The sequence below is a fragment of the Dunckerocampus dactyliophorus genome, chromosome 5 (assembly GCF_027744805.1).
Source record: "Dunckerocampus dactyliophorus isolate RoL2022-P2 chromosome 5, RoL_Ddac_1.1, whole genome shotgun sequence".
In the NCBI taxonomy this organism is placed as follows: Eukaryota; Metazoa; Chordata; class Actinopteri; order Syngnathiformes; family Syngnathidae; genus Dunckerocampus; species Dunckerocampus dactyliophorus.
The window spans coordinates 22,592,409-22,616,402 of NC_072823.1; the positions used below are offsets into that span (position 1 = coordinate 22,592,409).

General features: G+C 41.9%; 1 protein-coding gene across 2 annotated transcripts in view; it reads right to left on the reverse strand.

Annotated features, from left to right (window-relative positions):
- The window catches only part of met (MET proto-oncogene, receptor tyrosine kinase), a 68,261-nt gene that overhangs the window by 11,588 nt on the left and 32,679 nt on the right, over positions 1-23,994 (reverse strand). For both annotated transcript variants that reach the window (XM_054775756.1, XM_054775755.1), the window contains exons 4-12: positions 21,914-22,048; positions 21,639-21,815; positions 19,575-19,732; positions 19,062-19,176; positions 18,203-18,339; positions 17,105-17,269; positions 15,394-15,493; positions 5,905-6,114; positions 2,307-2,456 (exon numbers count right to left, since the gene is read on the reverse strand). In XM_054775756.1, the coding sequence (XP_054631731.1) occupies positions 2,307-2,456; positions 5,905-6,114; positions 15,394-15,493; positions 17,105-17,269; positions 18,203-18,339; positions 19,062-19,176; positions 19,575-19,732; positions 21,639-21,815; positions 21,914-22,048 (1,347 nt within the window). The remainder of the gene's footprint in view (positions 1-2,306; positions 2,457-5,904; positions 6,115-15,393; positions 15,494-17,104; positions 17,270-18,202; positions 18,340-19,061; positions 19,177-19,574; positions 19,733-21,638; positions 21,816-21,913; positions 22,049-23,994) is intronic.

Consider the following 23,994-nt stretch of genomic DNA (forward strand, 5'->3'; position numbering starts at 1 on the left):
TGCATACTGTAGAATTTTAATTGAACAAAAAAAACAACAGCAACAATGGGGAAAAAAAAGAGCAAAAAGGTGTAATGTAACGAGAAAAAGCTGAAATGTGACTAAGTAACAGAATCAAGTTTTGTCTTTAAATACATGTAAAAAAAAACCAAATACATCTTTTTTTAAGCCTTTTTACAAAATAAAAAATATCAAAATGGCCCCCACATCCTTTGACTTTTCCATGTGTGGCCCTTTCTAAAAAAAAGTTTGGACAACCCTGGTTTACAGTATTGGCAGTTAGCAAGCAGCTCACACGATTAGCTAGTTTGCTAGCCACGTTCACAACAAGAGACGGCATGAAGGAGATTGACTGGCAATGGTTTACAGCCAATCAGGACGCAGAAGACAATGGGCGGTGCAGATAGAAGAGAGAGAATAGAAAGACACTGCCACCTCGTGCTAAAGCACAGAACTGCAAAACTTAACTTCTCACAATCCAATTCTTCTTAAAGGGCCAGGCTCGGCCTGCAACAGTGTTCATACGCTGAAACCCTCCCCCCAAAAAAGCACTAAAATTGCAGACGAAAAAAATCTGTGAAACAGCGAGACTGCGAAAGGTGAACTGCGATGGAGTGAGGGAACACTGTACATTCTTCTTCTTTTGGCCGAAGCTTTTGATCTCCTCCCCAACCACACCTACGACCATGCCCATCTGGCATCAACACTGTGCTTTGTTCACCTAACAACTGAGAGCAGAGAAGCAGTGACTCTGAGGTACATCTTTAGCTCCCCAAAAAACAAAAAAAATCTTCAGCTTGTTGGCTTACTTCGGTGTAGATACACTGGGCACCCCGTAAGTCGCCTTACATGGACTTCCTAAAGTTGTGACGTAAGAAATTCACAAGATCTCGAGGAAATCATGCAAGTTCTTGTGGTAGACCATTTACAAGATTTAGGAATGGCCTAAAAATGAAACAGGGAAAATGTAAAAACACACCAACCTCATGATCTGGTACTTCCACATCTGAAAAGTTGCAAATATAGGCTAGAGCTCCTTTGATAAATGTTTTATGATGGCAATTAGGATTATGGAACAGATTATTTCCTATGGGAAAAATTGTTGACCAGCATCTGTGTCTAGCTTTGCCCCTTTAAGTACTCTACAAGTGGACTAATGGCGTTATTGCATCCTGATTGTTTTGATACAAATACATAAACAACTGGAGGATGCCTCACAGGGTACGTCATGCTCATGAACTAGCAGTACTATGAAGACATAGAAAATGTTTAATGTAGTACTACTACTAAGTGTACTACTTGCAAATCAGTCTGGCAGACAAGCTGAATGCTTTTTCCCGATGAGGCCAGCAGGGGGTTGAAAACATAGTGTTGTCATTAGCAACCAAAGTGGCGTGTAAAGACTTGGTCCCGCTCTTAAACAACGCTTGACTTTTAATCTGCAAAGAGACAGCTGGATGCTGACGCCTTTCACTCATCATGCGGTGCACTAAAGTCCGTCCGCCTCCCCCCACTGAGGCCTTTACTAGACTGTGAAGTTGTCCGTAAACCATGTGGAACGGTCAAGGAATGCAGACTTTTCGGTGAAGAAGTCAAAATGGACCGTGACAGAGGCGTCACGTCCACGTGAAAAACAAAACAGTAACGTTGTTGGGGACTGCAGCATGGCAGCCACCAATAAACAACTATTGTGTTCCACCCATCTTTGACCTCAGCTCCATTTGCAACCTTGTATGTGACATCCTTAAAAATCATTAGTGACCGTCTGTAGCACCTACACTCATTAATGGCACAAACATTCTATGAAAGAAATGCACATTTACATGAAAATGATACAAATCAGTTACACTGCAAGCATTCCCCAATTAATGAGGATGCAAAACTGTTCCAATATTGTCTTTTTTATAACAAGCCTCTATTAGTTTTGCAAATGATTGAGCCCAGGTATGACGTGTCTGTCATGTGTCCGTTGCACATTTGCATGTAACTAAATAAGAGCTCTTACAGGCTGGCCAATATTAAAAGCACAAATATGCAAATAACATTCACACACACGTGCGCACACACACTAGGAACACTTGCATAATATCCAACAACACAGAGAGATACTTAACAATATATAATATTTTGGTTATTTAGCAGCAGGAGAGGTTCTGAATATTAGAAATGGACCCAAACGTAGTATGATACAGTGCACTGGTACAAGCACAATACACACATACTGTTCAGTTAATGTAAACTGAGCAGAATGCTTGTATTGGTCCGTGCAGGTGTGCATAAAGAGGTGCCCAGCAAGTGTGCCTCACCTCCACCTGCAGCCCCTTGGCGGTGGCGGCCTGCAGCTCATTGGGGACGGTGCACTCCAGAGTGTTTCCCACTAGGTTGAGTGTCTCGCAGCTGTGGTTGGACACGGTCAGAACCTGGCACTTCATGGCCTCCCTGTCCATACGATCGCCCTGCACAGATGGAAAAGTGGGAAAGTTAGAGCAGAATGTTCGAGTAGGGGGAAGAGAAGATGATCATGACAATGATCAAGAGAGTTACCGTAATGACCGTAAAGACTTGCATAGCGCAATTACTTAAAGTGACACACAGAGAGCAAAACCTGTTCTCCAATCTCCAAAAGTCGAAACACATTTTTTGCTTTACACACATTTTGTAATTTAAGATGGCACTTTTTATATTGTATTTCATATAACATTTATTATATCTGCATACGACACAACAATCTGCCATAAAGTCACGTTTTCAAACACTGCCATTCAAACAGCATGTGTGTGTATCTGCAAATATTTCTGTGCATGTAAACAATCTGAAAAATGATATACAATTTGAACTATTTTATTATTATGGCAACGCATACTAAAGATGGGCTTTTCGTTATGCTCAACAGTGTATCACGGCTAGGGCTGCAACTAATGGTTATTACCCGATTAATCGGTCGATTATTTTTTTGATTAATCGATGAATCGGATTTTTAAAAAAATTACAATTTTTATTTCCGCCTCAAACACTTCCACAAGTGCACAAACACCAGTTTGCCGCTTGAATATTCTGTTACAATAATGTTAAAAATTAAGTGTTTGTGAAATAGCTTCAGTAAAACAATAAATGTACACAAAAATACAATCATGATCATCTTCTTAGATGATTAATCTGAAGCTTGTTGTTTCAATTAATGGAGTAATCGGTTAAGCCACAGATGGACCAAGTTAATATGAAGCAAACACCTACATTTAGTGGTCGTGTCCGCAACATATCAGAAAAGAGGCAAAAAAGCCCATCACTGCTTCCCAAAGTCAAAGCTGATGTGTGTGATGTGTGAATATCTTGTTTTGGCTAAAACACAAAGATAATAGGTCTGCTTTCATGGATGACTAAGGAAATTAAAAAATCAGAGGATATTTACATTTATAAATCAAAAAACGATTCATTGATTACCAACATAGTTGTCGATTAATTGGGTAATTGATTAACCATTGATTAATCAATGAATTATTACAGCGCTAATCAGGTGCTAGACAAAAATCTGGTCATATGAATGAAGCGTGTGCCGTTTGGTGCAAAGGTTTGATTTTTATCATGCTATATGTTGAAAAACTGCAATAAAAAGTAGCAAGGATGTATGGTCAATGGGGACTGACATTGATGTATCGCCATGGAGACAATACACACTGTGTGCAAGTAAGGTAAAAAGCCACTGCTCTTTCTGCGCTTATCTTGCTTGTATTCCATCGCTTTCTTGCTCACTCTTGTTTTTAGTCCTTATTGCCTTCACACATGCACACTCACGTGCACACATGCTCATGGACTTAGAGATACACACTTGTTGGAGTGCAGCACAGCAGAAGGCAATAAAAACAATCATCACATTCCTTGCGTGACAGCTCGGGATTTTCTCATTTGACACAGAGTGGAAGCTCGCACCTGTTCTGACACACACACACACACACACTCGCAGTCATTCACAGGCACAGAAAGATACACACTTTCAGGAGTGCACACATAAACCTTCCTTGCCTGGAATTGAACCCATGTCGTCTACCCTCTGGATACTGAAGATTAATAGTAATAATTTTAAAAAATAATAAAAAATGTATATAGTTGGTAATAATATACTGTAGGTAAACTACTCCATGAATATCCACCTTGTCGCGATGGAGGGGTTTGACTACCAGAGTGATCCTAGAAGCTATGTTGTCCGGGGGTGAGGAGCTCGGTCAGGGGCTCAGAGTAGAGCTTCTGCTCCTTAACATCGAGAGGAGCCAGTTGAGGTGGCTCGGGCGTCTATTCCAGATGCCTCTCGGATACCTCCCTGGTGAGGTGTTCCGGGCATGCCCAGTGGCGAGGAGGCCCCGGGGCAGACCTATATGGACGCGTTGGAGGGATTATGTCTCACACCTGGGAACGCCTTGGTATCCTCCCGGCGGGACTGGAAGAGGTGTCCAGACACCGAGAAGTCTGGGCTTCCCTACTGAGACTGCTGCCCCCGCATCCCTCTGTTCGATCCTCTGTCCTCCTGTGATCATGTTGAAGTGTCCTAGGGGAAGATACTGAACCCCCTGTTGCTCCTGATGCTGCGTCATCAGTAGGTAAATGTGCCAGCAGTGTTAAAATGCCTTGGAGGTGAAAAAAGCTATTCAAGTGAAAGATTTGTCACCGGGTGTTGTTCTTCAATTGTATTCAGTTAGCAAATTGATGAATTTATTTAGAATACATTCATTCGTATTCAGGGTAATGGTTTTATCCATAGAGTAAAATAACCAACATCAATCATAGTTGTAAAGTCATAGCTAATAAAGCTAATTTGTCTCCACGCTGGCCGCTAGCTGTGACGTTGTGTTTCCCCATATGTCGCCATGACAACTCTTGTGAGATAGTAGTGGTGGAGACATGCGAGGAGCTGCCACATTAGCGTCAATGTCTCTAAATAAAGTGTCATGGTGATAAATGCCTGGGAGTCTCCCATCAAGCGATAAGAGAGATTGTGTCTGCTTCCTTCACGTCAGTCACGGACACTGTGAGCCAACTGTATAAATGTGTGTTGTGTGTGTGTGTGTGTGTGTGTGTGTGTGTGTGTGTGGCAGCTGTCTGAAGCTGGCAGGAATAAGATGAGCACAATTCACTCTTGGTTGTTATCTGATGATGCATAATTTCTCTGAGCTACTGATGAAACCTGGACTTTGGTCAGATGAAGGGATGAAGAAGGAGGGTGCAGGCCGGGGTCGGAGGTGGATTGAGCCATGAGAGCAAGGTCACGCTTGGGAAAAAAGGAAAAGATCCAAGATCTCATGTGAGCTGTTGAGCACAGCTGCCACAAAGTGTCTTGCTGCGGTCAGCGGACCAAAAAAAGTGAGAAAAAAGAGGGAGAACTATTTGTTTCATTGTGTGTTTGAAAAAGCCAAGAGCTTTGACCTTGGCACAGAGAACAATGAACAACGGCTGTGGGGGGGAGCTCACACATACGCACACACACACACACACTCACATACAGACTGAGGGGTCGTGCAGTGTAGATGCGGACATCGTGGCCGAGTAGGTCGCTACAAACGATGGGAAACAGACTTTACTTCCTGTTTTTCTTTCAGTATTATTTCCTTCCAGGCTTGACCCAAACTGTGCACGTGCAAATTGTGCCGATATATAAAGTCCACAAAGTAAAAAAGACGTGACGCCTTTTAAATGTACTGTACTTTTTTAAAATCAGTGTTGCTGTGAGACTTTTTAAGTAAACACAATTGGGCCACTTGCATGCAACAACAATAACAATAACCAATGAGGATTTCCCATACATGGACACCTATAGTACATGACACCTGCTGCTCTACAGGAGGGACCTTTTTTCCCCTGTATCTTTGTTACAGCTCTTGTATTGGATCTTCCAAGAGTACACCTATGACTTACCTTGAGCTCCACAATGCTCTTGTTGTCCTTAGAGGTCAGCTTGGGGTCCTGGAAGAGGGGGTCCTCCACGTAGATCAGATCCCACTGATCCGTGGAGTAGCCATCCAGGATGAAGGCCACCTTGGTGACCACCGGTGGCAGCAGGGCCAGTTTGGCCAGGGAGGGCGTGGTGCACTGGATGGAGGTCCGGTTCTCACCATAGACACAACTCTATTTGGACAGCACAATGTTAATTAAGACAACATAATGTATACAAGGTGAATAAACAACCAAATAGATTCAAAACAGTGTTGGAATCTGTATATTTTTGTACAATTCTGTACCCCATACGACAAATGAACAAACTGTAAAAGTCAAGTGTTTGTGGTGGAATCTTTAAGGGTTCCAGATATGTGTTTTGATGTGGACATGCCGCGTGGATGATGATGTCACTGCTACTGGACCGTAAACTACCATCAAGAGAAGGGGTGGGCAAACTTTTTGACTCGCGGGCCGTAATGAGTTAAAAAAATTGTCCGGGGGACTAGACTATATATTTGATACATGCACACTATTTTACGCTTATACATGTAATTTCAACAGTTCACTTGGAATTACAGTGTCATACAATCTGCTATATGTGCCTTTTCTCAGGAGCACTTTAAACATCAGACCACATCAAACAACAATTGAATTTTACTTTTTTTTCTACTGAATTAAGGATGTGATACACTATGTGAACTATGAACGCTGAAACATTGACTATTAAAAAATATGCGAACGTCCCTCCTTTTTTACTTTCCGGACAGTGCAGTGGGTAGATTAAATTGTGTGTCACATACTGTATTTGTTGACTTGTGTTTGTTTGGCACCATGGGTGAGGTAGTTGTTTGGATCGCTGCATGTGAAAAGCTACTTAAACCATCAAAAGTTGTCTCAGCTTGACTGACTCTGACTACTTGCAAGTCATGTTGCCAGCTTGTATGTTTAAGGTTTAAATACTTTGGAAGCAACTGGCGAGCCGGATTCAAAAGCTTGGCGGGCCGCATGTGGCCCCCGGGCCGTAGTTTGGTCTAGAGGCATACAAAACGTCATTACTTTGCACATTGTCCCCATAAATGTCACTTAAAAGGAGTTTCAAATAAGGACAGATGAGTTATGAATACTGAATGAAGTGAATCAACTGACCAAAAGAAGAAGAAGCAAATCAACTGTATTTCACAGGTACACTACAACTCCCATGACCAGCACATACCCAGAAGACGATGACGTCACAGACAGGCAGACTGAATTGGAATTGAGTAACGTTTAATGTCTTTGTCATTTAAAGTGCTAAAAAAACACACATCCATATAAAGCCTGCCGTGCTTAAATCCAATTTTTTATTTCCAAGTATCGATTCAAGCGATTGATTCCCTTTTAAAAGACGTTAGATTGATATATGACGTCGGAATGGAAACTTGCGGAACACAGATCGATGTAGTTAGATCATAGGAATATAAATCGATGCATCGATGTAGTGCATGAACCGTTAAATCTAAGTGCATTAGTAAATAAAAGTAAGAATTACTTCTACTTGATAAATTAAACATTCATACTGAATGTCTACTAGCTGAACTATACCAAGTGATGGCGCGGGCCGTTTGCAACCCAACTGATGCGGCTTTAAACTAAACATAAAACACGTCCTGAACCTAAATCGGATACCTACAGGAAAATAACATCTGAAGTTTGGTTTGGTTTGGTTTGGTTTAGTTTATTTGAACATGAAGGTTACAATGGAATACATCTCGTGAATCATTCTACATTTTCAAGAGTAGCAATAATCCTTCAAGCTTCTGTCAGTTTTATGCGATGTACTACCTCCTGGATTTTACAAGCTGTGGTGTTTACGTGCACGGCCCCAAGACACAAACAGATGCTGTTCTTCCACTTTGTCTTCATGCTCATGGAGAACCTTGAGTGACGTGGACATCTCTTTATTAACCAGTTGCTGATGGCGAAACCAAGCCAATATCTTGCAGGAATGTCACCTGGAGAACATACTGTAGTTCCCTCTAATCCATTGCATCTCAAATAGTGTCGGGGGTGGGGGGCACAAGAGGCATGGGGGACTTTCACCATCCGTGTTGCTCTTCTCCCTCTAACACAGGGGTCACCAACGTGACCTCTATTGTAAATATTAATGATTAGTATTTCACATTCACATTTTCAGAGTTTACAGGTAATCAAAGTAATTGATATCATAATTCCCTTCAACATGGAAATAAAGAGAATTCCACATAACTCCTAAATAGTTGTGTACATAACCTGAGTACTGGTAATATGTCAGTCAAATTAGCCATGGAACGTTCATTAGGGCACACAGTTCATGTATTACATCCAGTTAGCATTTGCTATCAAACATTACTGATATACAAGAATTTAAAATGATGATGCAAAAGAAAATGCAGCCGAAGTCAAGGCAACATATTGAAAAGGTTTCACCAATGGGCACATGTTTAATTTCATCATGAAATAATAGTTTAAGAAGCGAACGTGTAGAAAACACTGATTTCTGTAGGAGAGTTCATGACGCCAAGCAAAGCTATTAAACAATACACTTTTTTTTTACGTAACTAGCCGCTACAAGCGAACAGATATCTTTTGTTATAGATATAGACATCTTACCGCAGAGTTAGTTCATCCATAATCACATTAATAAAGATGAAAGTTGCATCTTCATGTGTACCTTGAAACGCTGCGGGGGAGCAAGCACGAATCAGGAGGGGAGCTTAATGTCAGCTGACTGATGTCATATGACAACTACAAAGTGAAGTTTACGCAATCTACCCCAACTACCTTGGCGATCTACCGGTAGCTTGCGATCGACGCAATGGCCACCCCTGCGCTAGCCTGTTGCTAAATTACATTGGAAATCCCACATTTGTGCTAATGATGAGCATTAGTAATTTACATGGTAATTTCGAACATCTCCAAATATGACAACTGATTTCTATACATATACATGCACATTCCACTGAAACAGATGATGCATAAGCACAACACACTTTCAGGCAAACATTTTCTACAGCTCAACAAGAGACAGGTCCGACACATTGCACATCCCAACGGCAGTAGCTACTTCCCCTAGTAATACCCCTAGTACAAACTAAACGTAAACGCACACTTGCAAATTCTGTCCCCTAGAGAAGGCATGATGGAAAATAATCGAGAAGCACTGCTATGTGCTGATTGGTTACTATCTAATATCAAAGCTGTCACTGGCGGCCTTTTTTGGGGAGACTTTCGACAAGATCGTAGAGTGTTTCTATGGGAATGTTGATCAGTTTGTGAGGTTAAAGGTCACTGATGTTGAACCTGTTGGTGTTCTACCACACTAAACTCCTCACAGCAAGCCGTAATGGAGCTTGCTTTGTGCACTGGGAACATAACAGGGTCTTCCTCAATGTGTTCTCACAAAGTTGGTAAGCATACAATTGTCCAAAATGTCTTGCTAAGTTGAAGAATGAAGATTCATTCATTCATTCATTGACTTGAACTTTGTTCTTTGTGTTGTCGTCTGGTGTGATACATTTGCTCCACATCTATTGTGTCTTTTCAGTGCAGTCATGACTGATTGCGCTGCTAAATGTTCACATTGTGACTTGGGCTTGCTTTCGTCACCGCACTGACGCACATCCAACACAAACAAACACCTCGAGAACATTGACTGGTGTCTGGTGCATGTGGAGGGATGTAAAGAAATCACAGCGCTCGTGTTCCTGTCTCTTTGCAAAGGTTAAAATAATAAGACACTTGTAAAGAGTCTTCCCAGGCTGAGCCTTAAGTCTTCTCGCTTAGTGGGAGGAATGTTGCAAGCGACAGCTGGAGCCTCACGGGCTGTGAGTCCATGCTAAATCACTTGGTAATGATGTTCTTATTTCATACAGACACCTCTCTGAGTGAGTGGCATCTCTATGCGGTCAACAAACCCTCAACACCAGTCCTTCTCCCCACATCTCTGAGGACCGGCACACAGCAGGTGCTGCCGTGCACTTTAACAGCACCTTTTTTAAAACAGCCCGTGCTGACATGGGAGTCTCAGTGGATATGCAAATAAAAGCTGCTTGAAGGGGCTATCCCAGCACTCAACAAGCCTTTGGGAAGGAAACACTTGCGTGGTAGGCAGAACAAGCTTTTAGTTTAATAAATGAACATGTAATAGCCCACGTAGACACAACAACTGAAGTGTGCTCACTTTAAAACACACACCACTTTCACTGTGTCACATTTGGCTCGTCCTGCATGCTTTGTACATCTATTCCAAGGTCAATTCAAGCACTTTTAAAGATACAGTACATATTTAACCTTTGATGTCAGGAGAAGTTTTCTCTGCCAGGGAAAAGTGTAAGATACTCTTCCCCTGTTATACAGAATTTATTTGACTTTATTTACAGATTTGTTGTTATGCAAATTTGGAGTGGCCGGACCAGAGCAGGAGGGGATAGGGAAGAGAAAAGAAAACAGAGGGGGGAGTGTGACAAGGGAGGTACAATACAGAGAGAGACGAGAACAACAGCCACAACAGCAATTGTGACGACAATAACAAAACAACAGGAACAAACAGGACTGCAACAGCAAACGTCCATGATGGAGAGGACGAAATAATATCAAAAGCCACTGTGATAATACTAAATTGAAACAGGCATACACATTAGTGTTAATAGTAGTAATGGAATTATGAGCCGTGGTAGTGAGCAGAATGACAATAAATACAATGCACACGATTGCAATAACAATAATCATATTGCCGACATCACCGTCACTGTAATAAAACCAACAACAGCCTGGTTAAATCAGTGAGTTATGTGTGGAAGTACGGATGTACTGTGAGGGTGTATATGTACGCATGTACAGGTATCTCTGTGTATGTGGGAATGTCTTCATGTATATAAATGTGCGCGTATGTGTGAACGTGTAATTGTCAGTGAGAATGTATGAAAATGTATGAAGAGGGGGGGACCGCCTCCCACCACCCAGCCATCCCTGCACCACACACGTACTAACTTTTTCAAGTGTCGCTGAACAACTTGGCTGTCTTGCTGTCATTATACTATTTATGTCTTGTTCTCAAAACACTATTTGTGTGTGGTTGTTCTATGACCATAAACACATAGTGTGTCCAGCCTTATGATGGTGATACTGTATCATCTGATTTAGAGTAGCTCACCAAAGGGTCAAAGAATATTTTTGCTTTTAATTAAAACTGTTCAATTCAGACATTATCCTTTTATATAATGATAAATGATCACACAAAAGGTAAAGACGATGGCCACACTGTTTGTGTGGAAATCTGCTTGGTAAATAAAGCCAGTCGCAAATAAAACAGAAATAGCCGACATCTCAAATAGTGAGAAAGTTGGACACCCCTGCAACCTGGACACTGAATTTATTCTCTTTTAAGTTAAGCACGACAGATTTGTATTTAATAAAGATATTTATTTGTATTATTTTGTTCTGTAAATTGTGTTATTTGGAACTAAAAAATACATTATTTAACAATTTATTTTTCATGTATTCGTTTTACAGTATTCCAAAACATGCTTTGTGTCAAACAGCACAAAACTCGTTTCACACAAATAAAGGTAAAAACAAACAAACAAGAAAACCCACAATCCACCCAAATGTTTATTTTTTAATAATTACCTATTTGCCACGGTGCACCCGGCCAGTACCGCATAAATAAATTGACAAATTTACAGTTAACCATGTGATCGATATCGGTATCAGCCGATCTTACTCATGGATGATTGGTATCAAAATCGACAGCATAAAGCCCTGTTCAAAGCATCCCGAGTATTAACAGATTGGGCTTAAAGTCACCTCAAATCCTCAAAGGAAAATTTGGATTTTTTGTGTGTAAAAATGTCTAATGTGTAATGACACTTACAATGCAATTATAAAATGTACTCATGTACAAATGTATCAAACAACAGAGAGTAAAATAATTATTACCAAAATGATTAAAGCCAGATGAGGTCTTGGGTATTTACTATATTTACTAAGTATGTACACAGCAAATCATGTGACCCATTCCAAAAAACATGTTTTTATCCACCTCAAGATAAATATAACATCGTTCATGATCCAGAGGGAAAAGTCAGGCCAGTGTTGGCCTTTCAAAGCCATGATGTGATTGCCATGACAGTCATGATGATATACTGGGTTGAAAGGATAAAACAACGCACACACGTAAGGCGTAGTCATCCATCAGATTAAAATTGTGACTATTGGTGAACTAATGTGTGAGCTCGCTTCATTCACGCTGATTGTGTGAAAGTTAGCCTTTTACCCAGAGAGCCATCAACATGTGACCTCAGCACGGGTCAACGACCTGGCAGAAGAGCAACGTAAGCCCAGTGTGTCTCTGTGTGTTCCTTCATGACTACATGTTGTGTGTAGCTGTTTGTTTTCCAAATTGTTATCTTTCTACAGAAGCTGAATGACAGATAAGATCATCACAGAGGCAGCAGCATGTCCTCCTCAGACAAAGAAACACACACACACACACACTACAGTGTGCAGTGTGTGTAGCAGTAAAAACATCATCTTCATGGCAAATCAAACATGCAGCGACTTGCTTGTTGCAGTGAGGTCATAGTGGAGGAGAAGACTTAAAGAAGAAATACGTGCACTGATGTAAAGGAGGAAAAAGACGATACAATGACTTCTTAATATGGAATCCTGTGAGCCAATAAAAAGTGTCCTTTTCCCTTCAAAGGATGTGGTTTCATTTCAGCAGCAACTGGAGCGAAACACAATCTGTGACAAGTCTGATCCCAGAAAACTACAGCGGCTTAAGAAAGTTCACATGCAGACACGGGACACTTCATTAGGTACACATACGCGATGACATCCAATGCAACAATTGAGCCTTTGCAAAGATAATAACGCTTACTTTACATTTGTATTCATTAGGGATGCACAATATAATTATTTTCAAGCCGATACCGATACAGATAACTTCCTGCTTCTCAAGACCAATACTGATACTGATAACGAATAACTTATTTACCAGTAAAGCTATTTAAAAAAAGCTATTATCTTCAACAATGGTCCAGGGTTGGTCGTCCAGCGCCATCATTGCCATGATGAGATCACAGATCGCTTTAGCCCTCAGGTCGTCTCTTTTCAAATGCTGCTGTGATAGGCACAAGCACCGGGCCTCTCTTTGGGGCAGCTTCTTTAGCAGTGCAGGCGTCTTTGTAGATATTCAAAACACTTTCGTAGACATGCTGGCATTTGAAGTGGCTCATAAGGTTTGATGTGTTGGAGCATCATGTTTTTCACGGGAAGGACATGCAAACTCCACACAGAGATGTCCAAAAAGAGATTTAAACCCAGGTCTTCCAGATCTCCTGACTGTGTAGCCAACATGCTAACCACTAGGCTAGGCACTCGCATCAAGTTGGGCAATTGGACAAACAGACGTTTTGCATTTTGTCAATTTTCCAGTTGTGCACAAACTTGGAAAAACAATTCTATATCCATTTTTTCGTTTTGGACCTAGACAAATGTTGACATATCGTTTTTTAGTTTTGGTTTTATTTTGAAAAACAAAATGACTTCCAACCTTTGGCTCATTAAAACATCCAATACGCTTTAAAATCACTAGGGTTCTTGCTGCAAAATGGCGCAATTATCCTTCAAAGGTTGCAGACGTTGGCAGCCAGTAGAGCAGTGATACCTTTGACCTTAGTTAGGCCATCTTGAGTGTGGCTAACACTAATATGATGTCATTCAAAATCTTATTTGTCCAACAGAGTCTAAAGATGAACTAAGACATCTCACTGTTGATCAACGGTCATTTTAAAGATATATAACGCCTTTTTTAATGTGCTATAAAAATGAAAAACATCAAGCCCAGACATTTAAGACGCCAATTCAGAGCACATTGGAAACCCAGCCTGACCCACTCTCACGCAGTCATGACGTGTGTGTGTGTGTGTGTGTGTGTGTTGCAGCTGAGGAGATCCAGAGCTTCCTGAAGGCCTCGGCATGCTATTGGACTAGAATGACAAGTGGAGCAGACTGTGGATTTCCCATTTCCTGTCTTTGTGTTCCCCGTCTACACTTGAGTTTCTTTTCCACCATTTTTTTCCTCCTTAGCAGTAACATTAGAACGTCTGATGACAATAACACGCACTGCACACACTGATACACTTCTTTTTTTTTTTCAAATATTCTTTTTCCTACCTTCTTCTTCTCATGTGATGCTTTGACTGCTTCCTCTGGGTAAAGCCCGCTATGCTAACAGCGCGAGCTTCTCCTCCGCTACTCATTAAAAACACATAAGTGTGTGTAAGTGCAGAATCACCCAGCCAGCTCCAGGACCTTGGAGGAGTTTCCATTCAAAATCAACAGGATTCTTGGATGTAAATTAACTCACCCTGAAAGTTTCGAAATCTTTTCAAACTGTTGACGAGAGTGTTATTTTTTACCAAATCTCAACTTTGACCCCAGATAACTCAGGAACGTCGACTCAGATGTTATTCAAAATCAACAGGGTTCTTGCTTTGATGAAACGTCTGAGCTGAAGCTTGAATGAACATTTGATTGTAGGAAAAAGTTCAGAAAGAACACACACGATATTAGTATGACATCTGAACCCAGCCACCCCAAGCGTCTACTCAAAATCAGTAGGATTCTTACACTGAAGCAGTACAGCAATCTCTGAGTTTGAAGTTCTGTTCACACTGCACCCGAGAGAGCACTACTCTTGCCAAATCTGAACTTTGAACCCAATTGATGTAGCTCAAGAACCTTGGAGCAGATTCTATACAAAATCAACAGGGTTCTTGCTTTGAGTAATCACTGAAAGTGTAATGATCAGTTAGTTGATAGGTTGACTTCTTAAGAAACCATCTTAGGAATTTTGTCTGAGACTGCTCAAAATCAGTAGGATTCTTACTTTGATGCAGAAGAGTAAGTTTTTAAAGTTTGAAGATCTTCTAAAATTGCGCCCCCAAGAGAGCCCCATTAAATCGTTTTAGTATCAATCAGAACTTTTACCACAAAAACCATGGAACAGATACTTTAAAAAGCAGTAGGCTTCTTGCTTTGGTGTAGAAAAATAATTCCTAAATGGCACCATTCCTTCAAAATTTTACCTTTGACCTGCAGCTAACGCACATAAAAAAAAATCAACAGCACTCTTGCTTTGGCCTCGCGCAATCACAGAAAGATCAGCTGATAGTTGTAATATGCAGGCGTGACAAGGAACAAATACTACTGTAGTGTCAAAATCAATAGGATTCTTTGTTGTTAAAAGTGTTAAAAGCTGTTTAAAATACATTTCACCACTGACTGCTGCTACCACAAGCATTGTGGGACAGAAATCACACAAGGAAGCATGAAAGTGATGACAGTTGGTGCATACCAGTTACTTTCTGCTTTTAGGTTACTTGTCACTGTGCTAAGTGACATCGTGTGTCATGTTGTTTACTGCCTGCTACTTGTGTGACTCACCACATGGAAGACCACAGCATCCTGGACCGTGGTGAGGACCATCTGAGGCTGGAGGCCCGACTGCAGGAAGAAGCCGTGAGCCGATAGCGTGCAGCCTCCGCTGTGCAGCGAGAGTGAGGGGGAGGACAGCGGACGTTAGCGTTAGTTAGCATCAGCGGGGAGAGAGACACAGGAGACGCCCACAGGGAGCGACCTGTTGTTAGCATTTTAGCCTCTCGACACCTCCCACTCATTTCCTCTTGGCTGTAAAGACGACACTTTAAATCATCATCATCGTCATCTATACAAGGTCAAACTTTCACCTTCTTCTAGATGAATTAAACACACCAAGGAGACAAAGATCTCGACATACTTTAGCATTTAAGCACCAAAGACAGTTTGAAGTTCTTGAGCATGATGATAAGATAAACTACATGTCTAAAGGGGCCCTACCGATCCTGCTCATGTCAGGGGCTTTTTGAATGATATTGGTTCCCAGTGGGGCACTATGGTAAATTTCTTTTAATAAAATATTCAAGGTTGTGTACAGGGTATATCGGCATTGTTCTCCTCATGGAGAAAATATTGTCATTGGTCAGGAGACAAGGGTCGACTCTAGTCCCCCACCCCAATTCCCCTTCAGCACTTAGAGATGCATAGAGGCACGCCCCTGTCCAGAATCCACATTATTACGTAATTCAAATTGCATATAAATACATACTGTATAAATGATGAATGAAAGGGATAAATGGAAATTTCTGGTTATTTTTACTGTCATTGAATTTGTGATTCTTGACATGACTGTTCCCAAAGACATTGAGTGGCAGCAAGACCAACATCTTCCTCTTCAACACCACCTTCCTGTTTTGTCTTGAGTTATTTCTTGAATTCGATAGTTTCTAGCCTCAACAACCCAAAAGAAAGTTGGTCAGTATATTGATAAATAAGGTGAGAAACACTATTGAATTCAAGAAATAACTGAAGACAAAACTAGAGGGTGGTGTTGAAGAGGAAGGTGTTGATCTCACTGCCACATCGTGTCTTTGGGAACAGTCAAGTCTTCAATGAAGGTAAAAGTAACCTTGAATGTTCATTTATCCCTTTAATTCAGCATTTACATGCATTTTGAATTGTTTTATGCCTGTAAAACTATAATTGTAAAAGTATAAAAACGTGTTCTTGAGAGTCAACCGCTGATGACATAATTGAGAACACAGCTGGAATCATGCAATGTATTAATAACATGCCAATACGCACACCATATATGCTAACCTGAAAATGTACACAAACTGAGCTAGAATTTTGGTGTAAAGTTTCAACGTTAAGCAAAAAACACGCTAACCGGGGCAGATGCTAACCGAGATGCAACTGTACATAGTAACATATAAATAACTCTGAAAGGTTGCAGAAGTACTGTAGGATAGGGCCCCTTTACGGTGAAACACAACAATAAATAAAAACAAGTTGCAAACTTTCTGAATTGTGACCACATGTTTAATAAAATTTTATTTTTTAAGTTAAAAGTGAAAAAAAAGTTAAATTAACAAACTAAGTGCATATAACTGCATGGGAAAAAAACTAATGAAACACTGACTTTAAATATAATTAAGAGTTAAATAAAATAAAATAACCTATTACCACTCGAACAAAAATAATTATGTTCACTGACTAAATACACATTTCTGAGAGTTAACTTCCGTGGTGGAGGTAATAAAGAGTAGTGGTGTATCACCTGACAAAGGAGTGTGAAGGTCGGATGTTGTTGATGATGGGGTCCTGGTTGTAGGTGAACATCAGGGGGGCCTGGCGCTCCACAGAATCCACGGTCAACTTGACGGGCTGCTGGGAAGGGACGGCGTGGGAGGACGTCTTGCAGGTCAGCATGGTGGACGACAAGCTTGATTGACAAGTGAGGACACTATGGAGTTAGTATGGAGACTTGTACACAACTATTACAGCTGTGTACATGTTGCTGCATGTACATGCACACACACACACACACACACACACAATATATACACAATTACATGCTTTGTGTTATTATTGGTTGTTGGTTTCAACATTTCAGCTTTTTCTCATAGTGTCTTTTGCTGTATTTTTTTTTAGCATTTTTGTTGTTTTTAAAAAAAATTATTTTCTACAGATCGCCCCTGAGCCGCACTTTGGGCCCCCCCACTTTTGTTGCTCTCGGTCGGGGTTAGGCTTGTGGCGTCGGCTCCATGAGTAAACACCAACTGTTTGGCTTGTTGACTTAATGTAGTTGACGAGCGATGCAGATTGATGAGAGAGGGGCTGGTCAAGGCGCTACAACAGTCAGCCCTTGACGAGCGGCATCGCCGCGGCTGAAAGATTTTTTTGGGAGGTGCACGTCTGTGGAGTTATATTTGTGCGTTAACTTTACGGTAGCAAAGGCAGATTTTGTGCGATAATTACTGTTGTGTGCGCAGGTACATCGCTGCACAGCTGTCACTTCCTCACTCTTGCTCGACCTTTTTGCTAGCGTGGGGTGCGAGTCGGTGTACCAGGCGAGCCGGTGTACTAGTGTGCCTCTGGCCGGGTTTTGGGGACTGGGCTCCTTGCTGGGGCTTGCGGGTCGCTGCCGTGGCGAGGGGTACGGACGTGATCAGTGGATAAAATGTGTGCCTATTGGTCTTGGTATTGATTGGAGGTGAGGGCACTGATGTGATACAATTTTCAAAAGGTTATCGAAATCGACCAGCAAAGTCCCAAAGATCGACTAGTAGCTCACGATCGACGGGTTGGCGACCCCTGATGTATACTATGAATACAGAGCAGAAAGAATTTTATGTGGATTTTATGTAGTAATTACCTCTGTATTTTACAGGTGGACTCCCCAACAGTCACCTCCTGTTTATTCCCGGTGTCCAAAAAGGCTCCTGTGATGGTCAGCATAGTCCCTCCAGACTTGGGCCCAAACGTCGGGAAGATCTTGTGGATCACCGGATCCTGCATTCAAAGGTCACATGACTCATAAGGTCTCATGCTTAAGAACTGCTTCTGGTTTCAGAAGTTACAGAAGTACAGCAGTACTGCTTTTCATTGTTCTGCAACAATGACACTAAAGTCTATTACAATACATTTTGCTGTTTGAGTTACCTCTGGATGCAAGTTACAAGTACATGTAAATTAAGTGAAAAATACTTCTAGATGCAAGTTAAGTTATAGGTTACTTTTGGATGTAAGATTTTGGATGTATGCTACTTCTAAACAGGATGAAAGTAACTTGAAGTAATATGTTACTTTTGGATGAAAGTTAGTTGTAGGTGCAAGTTACTTCTACACAAGTTACTTTTTGGATGTGGGTAACTTCTGGATAAAAGTTACTTCACCATGGAAGTTACTTTTTCCTAAGTTCCTTTTGCATACAGGCTGCTTCTTGAAGTGTGTTCCATCTCTGTGCAAGTTCCTTCCAGGTGATAATAACCTCTGAATTCAGGTTATTTCTAAATAATTGTTCTTAGGTGCTTTGAGACACAAATTCGTTCTGCATGGAGGCAATTTCTAGACATTTCAGTTAGTTCTGGATGTAAGTTACTTTTGGATGTTAATTACACCTGGAGACAAATTACTTTTAGGTCTAAGTTCCTTCTAGGTGTAAATTACTTTTGAAGATAAGTTACATTTGGACTGTGTTTGAAAAAAACACTGTGGACACTTCAAAGTCTTACCACAAAGGTGAATCCCTCCAAGTGCGTGACCTTGTGGCCACTGGTGACCTTGATGCCGTGTCCCGCTGGGGTGAAGTTCCCAGTGAAGAAGGGGGAACACTGCATCTCAGTCCACCTAAACACAACCCCCCCCCAGAGAGGAGACAATGAACACTTAGTGCATCGTAATTTAATCATCATGCCCTCAAGGAATGCACGAGCTCACTAACTGGGATAGACTGGGATGTGTCTATTTATTTATTCTTTTTTTTTTTAAATCGTAATGAGCCAGTTTGTAGCTAAAGGGTCTTTTGAATGGGACGTGGCCAGTATGCATTCTAACAAGTGGGAAGTCAGGATGCTGACATTTTTCCCAGCAATTTTTCAGTTAGCGTAATCATGTGCTAAATGTCTGCAGGGAGGGTGGGGTGACTGGAAGGGGTTCTTAACATTCTTTCTTCAACACACAATAAGCTCCATTAAACCTCCTAGGGCCCCGATAGGACGCTTTGGATCAGGGACAAACACACACACCTGTTGAGGTATTCCTGTCTGGACAGCTTGCAGGGGGCTCCGGCCACCTCCACGCTCACCAGCGATGCCTTGAAGCTCTCCGTCTTGTCGAAGCCAAAGTTGCGGCCGCAAATTGTCACCACGGTGGCACCTCGGATCGGCCCAGAGGACGGAGACACCTGAGTCGGAAAGACACACTACGTAAGCATCGGACACCTTGGAATTCTTTAAAACTGCATGTAGAAATTGCCTTTTAACATCAAGTGTGTGCCGTAATGTGCAGCTCAAAATACATGATGGATGACCACCAAAATGTAATTCACCAGGCATTATCCAATTGATTATTCGGTACATTTGGTAGGATACAGTGGCATACTGGGTTCCCACACGGAACACACGAGTGAGGGACAGAAGTGTTTATGGCGTCACGTGTCCACTCTGCAAACAAATACCGTGCAGACATTATCCCAGGAGACGTGTGGGCATTAAGCACACTAAAATGGTTTCAGTCCTATTTAACAAGCAGGAGTTTTTCTGTAAGCCTGTGGCAGTGCTCCTCTTCTGTGTCTTCTGTCCTTTTCTCCTTATACATACTTCCCTTGGGATCTGTTTTTGAAAAGCACAACGTTTCCTTTCACTGCTGTGCAAATGACATTCAGATCTACAGTATATGGTTGTAACTGCAAGTGATAGCCAGGCTAGCATGAAAACTACTGCATTATATGCAGTCATAGAGCTATTTTCCTAAACTTGAACAAAAATAAAATAGACAGTATTTGGACAAACAAACGCTTTGCACTGACATGACAGTGTTATTGGTCCTCTGCTCTCTTCTTGCCATCTGTCTGCAAGGAAACTTAGTTATTATCAACTGCAGGTTTAAGTTTGACAAACAAACCAGCACTGTCATTAAATCAAGCTTCTTTGAGATGAGGCTTCTTGCCAAAATAAAACGGGATCTTCCTCAGGCTGACTTTTAAAAAGCGATCAAGGCATTTGTGATATCATGCTTGGATTACCGTCATTTATCATACACAGGGTTGGCTCATGGCTCTCTCCAGCAGAGAGTGAGAATGCTACAGCCCGTCTCCTGACCAAAACCAATTGATGTGAACACATAACTCCCCTAATGGTCGCCCCTCACTGGCTCCCAGTTACTATACTGGACATGTTGCATTTACAGTGTAGCCAAACATCCAATCTGGATCAGATTTGGATTAAACTTTATTTGAAATTACATTTTCTGGCCTTGCATGTGCACAGCACACGTTACACTCACATGACATGAGATTTGACTTCAGTGTGTTTGCTATGATATACTCCAGTTTTCGTATGATTGGGTTTTCAACTGAAATCTTCTCCAAAATGCATTCTTTGAGTGCAACTGCTAAATAACCCATCATGGGGTCAAAGACAGTTGTGAGTACCAGCACTTTGAAGAAGAGGAGAAACACTATTGAATTCAATCTCGCCAGTATGTAGGGGAAGTCTGCATCAACAATAAGTTCCATCCAGTCATCATTGATGATTATTTTTACCATGTTTTCTGCACGTAAAACTATAATTATTGTCTTTATTTTTTGTTGACATTTTTAGGTGACTGTACGGACTGACTGGATTTACATGGCTTCCTATGGTAAGTATGGTAAGCACAGTACATGCTTTTTAAGATTGTGCTATTGAATGTAGCTATTGTTGTGCACTGTGTGTTTTCGTATCTCTGATGCACATTCCGCACATCCGAGAAAAGACAAAGAGATGTTTTTACAGGTTTTATGGCTGTAAAGAAAGCAGCTGGATGACAGATCTTTAGTTGTTCTTTTTGTGTGACGACAGAAGAACAACACGAGCCGCAGGCGGGGGGAGCTCCATGCAATACTGTCCAAACACATCCAGGACCAAGACTCCTCATACGGGTCATTTGAGCTGTTTGGGAGCAAGTTAAGAGTCGGCGTGGTGCTGCTTAAATATCAGGTGTCACAGCAGGAAGCTCAAACATCTCCAGCCACGTTCAACTTGCTCTAATATATAAACATGAGACATAAAAGCTACAGAAACGTCCACTTTGGAGGTGGCCATGGTTACCTTGGTGACAGCAGGCGCGCAGTAGTCCTGCGTCCACGCGGAGGGGGCGGGGCACTGCTGGACTCTGGTGCAGCGGCCGTCGCACCAGCCGCACTCGGTCACTCGTGACGACAGCAGGCAGGAAGTGCAGGAGGTCAGCTGATCACATCCAGGGCCAATCAGAGGCACTTTGGTGATCTGATGGTTTATTTAGACTTTTAATGATGACAAAATTCTTGAAGTTCCTCACCTATAAGCAAAGATGAGGCATAACTATACAGTATGTACACACTCACCTTGTTCCCAGTAGCCAACAACAGAGCTCCGCCCGAGCCGCCACCGTCGACATCAAGTAGCACTACAGTGGACGACACGGGTTGCGAGTCCAAGCGCATGTTGACATGGGGGGAGGCCAACCTGGAGAAGCGGACCTGGAGGAGGGTGAGAACTTTGATCAGAAAATGTTCAGAAGGGTGCAGTGGAGCGGAGAAAGAACACTTACTGTTGGAAAGCCACAGGCCCTTTATCACACATCAATACACACACAGCACACAAGCACTCTCTTCCATGTGCAATGTGTGTGACTAAAACACACATACAGGCACTTATTTGTAACAAAATATAGGACAGCATTATTTGTACTTACAGCGCACCTTATGAAGTGAACTAAAACTTGAACTTTTGAGGATATCTATTACATGGAGGAGGAGGCACCACAAGTATCATTAACAGTCATGTGAAAACTTACAAAAATACATTTACTCTTCTTTGTTGACTTTTTTAAAACTTTCACTATACAGTGGTTCACTTATGTGTAAAATGCTAAAATGTGATTTAAAAGATTGCCTGTACACTTAATTAAGCTTTTATGATGGCAACGGTTTGATCCTGGAACAGATGTCCTATGAGAAACGAGAAACGATGCCAAACTTAAACAAAACAGACGTTGACCAGATTGATTTGGACTTTAGAGGTCCCACCGTAGACATACATGACACAATAATAACAAAAACAACGGCTACCACTACTTTTATTACTCGTACTACAAATAATAACAATGAGGTGTAATTACACACTATTGGGTAGCATGCGTCTATGTGATTCTCAACATACAGTGTTTCTTCATTCTCACACACGCATATTGTTAAGAAGCAGTTTGACTGCGACCTCCCTGGCGGCCAATGTCAGCTTTGTACCAGTGAAAATAATGGCCGCCTCTCCTCAGCAGAACAGGACTTAATGGTGGTGTAAATTACAGCTTATTGTATTAGGCGGGCGGGTGGAAGTTTGCCTAACAAACACTGTATTATTCCCACAGTGGGCCAAGTGAAGCCGAGGGAAACGCTTCCTGAGCGGACCCGATCGCAGCGAGTCCAAGTTCCCCGGGCCTCGTCCAGCGGGAGCCACCAGGAAACTGAAATCCACCAAAAGCTGACAGCTTCTTTTTACTGTCGTAACAATGAGCTGTGAACTCGCACCACGTTGTTGCTTTGTGCGCAACGCAGGTGGCGGCAGGGTCAAATCTTTCAAACAAGTGACTGCATCCAACATGGATGCCAAAAAGCACCTGCATTCTCCTTCTTCATCACAAGACTGAGTCACTTTTGGTGCACACTGCCCAGTGAAGTGCTGCATGCCAGTGCATGACAGTGGGCACAAGCTGAATATAAGCTCACACGTTTGTGAAACACAAGAGCACGGCGACGTGCAGGGCAACTTGGAACGGAGAGGCGACAGCTGCATGGAAAAAGGCGGGAGTGTTGTCGAGAATCGCTGGTAGAAACAGGCGGGGAGGGTAGTGGGTGGTGGGGGCGGCGCCTGGGGTTTCACGCTGATCGGCATGTTAATGGTTGAGCGGCGGGCTTCGCTGACACGTTCTCTCGCACGACATTCCCAACTCACCAAGGGTCTGAATGCAGCTGTTGCTGTGTGTTTCCTCCAGCGTGGACGCCAGCTGCACTTTCCACAAAACTGTCCATCTTCTTCTTCAGCTCTTAATCAATGAATGAACCAATAACAGGTTGGACTGCTGTCTTTAGTTGTCCTTCATTCTTCATCGTAACAAGACATGAGGGACAGTTGTATGCATCCAACTTTGTTGGAACACTTTTGGGAAGACTCTTTTGTGTATTTACTTCCTGAGTGCATGAATTTTGGCAGTGTAGTGCACTTACTGGAAATGACAATGGCAATATTTACCTGCTTCTTCTTCTGAACATGCGCTGCATTTTGGCCTACTACTCAGTGTGAACGCACTTACGCACTCAAAATGCTAAGTGTACAAACCGAAGCATGCAAATTGAGACGCAACCTGCTTGCAGGTTGGTTGTTGCTGTACAAGTAAAAAAAAACATTTGCATACCCAAACTTTGGCAGT